The 2,240-nt window shown below is 28.6% G+C and overlaps 1 protein-coding gene across 3 annotated transcripts in view; it reads left to right on the top strand.

The window, feature by feature from the left end:
- CLCN3 (chloride channel, voltage-sensitive 3) overlaps positions 1 to 2,240 on the top strand; it is an 88,479-nt gene that overhangs the window by 65,527 nt on the left and 20,712 nt on the right. For all 3 annotated transcript variants that reach the window (XM_008583748.1, XM_008583750.1, XM_008583749.1), the window contains exons 6-7: positions 580 to 786; positions 1,277 to 1,357. In XM_008583748.1, coding sequence (XP_008581970.1) covers positions 580 to 786; positions 1,277 to 1,357 — 288 coding nt within the window. The remainder of the gene's footprint in view (positions 1 to 579; positions 787 to 1,276; positions 1,358 to 2,240) is intronic.

The following is a 2,240-nucleotide window of genomic DNA, read 5'->3' as shown; positions in this document are numbered from 1 at the left end:
CTCATGTATTTTTAATTTTTTTTATTTTTCTACACTTATCAGCTTTTCCTTAATGCATTTCTTTTTAAAACTAATTTGTAATTATTTTTAATGCTGTATTAATTAATATTATCTTTAATAAGGAGGAATATCATGCAATAGTTAGCAGTTGTCATTCATCCTTTTTGATATAAAGAAAAATATTCCACATCAGTACAGTACTCTTGAAGACATAATATCTTTATTTCTGCCACAGAATGTCTGAAATGCATCTAAATATGTTAAGCTAATTTCAACAACAGAAATATTTAAATTTGCTTTTTCCTGGTTATGTAATTATAACCCTTGTAATTGAGGTCTGCATTCATTTAACATGAGCTGATATTTTGGTTTTATTCATGGTAGAGGTGCCTTCTGTCCTTGCTTGGGTAGAGAATTAGAATGTGATATATAGATAAATTATATGTAGCAAAATAGAAAAATTAAGTGTGAATTGTTCGGTAGTTTGCCACAATTTGCAAATAAAATAAGAATAACGTAGATTAGCTAAATTCTCATGTTCCTACAGGAAATTAAGTTGCTTTAATCTTTCCTTTGCAGATTAAAACTATTTTGAGTGGATTCATCATCAGAGGTTACTTGGGAAAATGGACTTTAATGATTAAAACCATCACATTAGTACTGGCCGTGGCATCAGGTTTGAGTTTAGGAAAAGAAGGTCCCCTGGTACATGTTGCGTGTTGCTGTGGAAATATCTTTTCCTACCTCTTTCCAAAGTATAGCACAAATGAAGCTAAAAAAAGGGAGGTAAGTGTCTTTTGTAGTTAATTTGACAGAAAAATATCTGTTGTGTAGAATTTATGTCACTGAAGAATTTCATAGTGTGAAGATCATATTTTACTCTTTACTGTTCGGGTAAATTCTGTATTCAGATATCTTGTTTAAAAATAAATAAGTAAATAAGTAAAACTTTCCCCCCAAATGCCAGTTACTTCTCTCTCCTCTTGTCTGCAAAAACATACATCTGGAAAGTTGTCTCTATTCATTGCCACCTCTTCTGTACATCTGTTCATTTTAGTATATCTGATACAAAGGCTTTTTGTATGAATAGCCTTTCAATTAATGCAGAAAAGATAGAAATCTTTTTAGAAGAAATTAATACTTGCCCTTTGATTGGGGAGGAGGAGGACATGTGAATTAAATTCAGAAGAGGCATTTGGAGAATTCAAATAACATGAAGAATTTTTATTTGGCGTATTTATGAGAAAATATGAAATAAGCCACATCCTCTTTCTAGGTGCTATCAGCTGCCTCAGCTGCAGGTGTTTCTGTAGCTTTTGGTGCACCAATTGGAGGAGTTCTTTTTAGCCTGGAGGAGGTAGGTAAAAAAGTATAGCAATTAAAATTATATATAATTACTATTAATGATACTTTTGCAAATATATTTTGGCACACGTTTTCAGTTGTATAGCTGATGTAATAGGTATAGATTTTAAGTTTTCAAATTTATTTTTATGAAGTTGTTCTTCATTCATTTTTACATGAAAAGTAATATGCATGTTCCATTCCTGGAGAAAAGTATTTTTTAAATCCATTATTTATGTGTACCTGTTAATAATTATTTAATTTAACTCTAAAATAAAATGTGAATTTTTACTATTTAAAATGATATGAATTTGACTTAATAGAAGACATTTAAAACAATATATTTCTATTGGCTAGATTATAACCGGTGTTTTTATTTTTAAATTTTTAACTAATTCCTAAATGGTGTTTTAAAGTTTTTCTTGTGTGGTTATTTCCGATGCAGTTATTGATGATTAGGGGAATTTTAGTCACTTCAGCGAAATATTTTTGTTTAATCATTGGTGCTTAAGACTTTTTTCATTTTATACATTTATGCAAAAATGTAACAGGGAATGTTTTTAAATTTACTTTTTTCTTCCAGTTGTTCGTATTCTTTTCTTTTTTTTTTTAAATATAGAAGAGGCAAATTAAATACATCTTTACAAGCTAACAGGAGTTGATGATGATGAATTCGTTTTTAACTACCATAATTGAATTGGATGTGAAACTTGTTTTAAAAATAAAACAATGCTAGATGTTCTAAATAATATTAGACATTTAGGATCAATTGATATTGTGAATTTGTAATGATGTGATAGTGAAAGATAATAAAACTTCAATATTTTTCTTATTACAGTAAAATTCATTACATGTAAATTCTGACTTCAGTAAAATTTAGAGATAAGATATTTACC

Source organism: Galeopterus variegatus, unplaced genomic scaffold (assembly GCF_000696425.1).
Source record: "Galeopterus variegatus unplaced genomic scaffold, G_variegatus-3.0.2 Scaffold3022, whole genome shotgun sequence".
NCBI lineage: Eukaryota > Metazoa > Chordata > Mammalia > Dermoptera > Cynocephalidae > Galeopterus > Galeopterus variegatus.
Note: the sequence above shows the minus strand (reverse complement) of the source record. Positions and strands in the feature narration are given on the sequence as shown.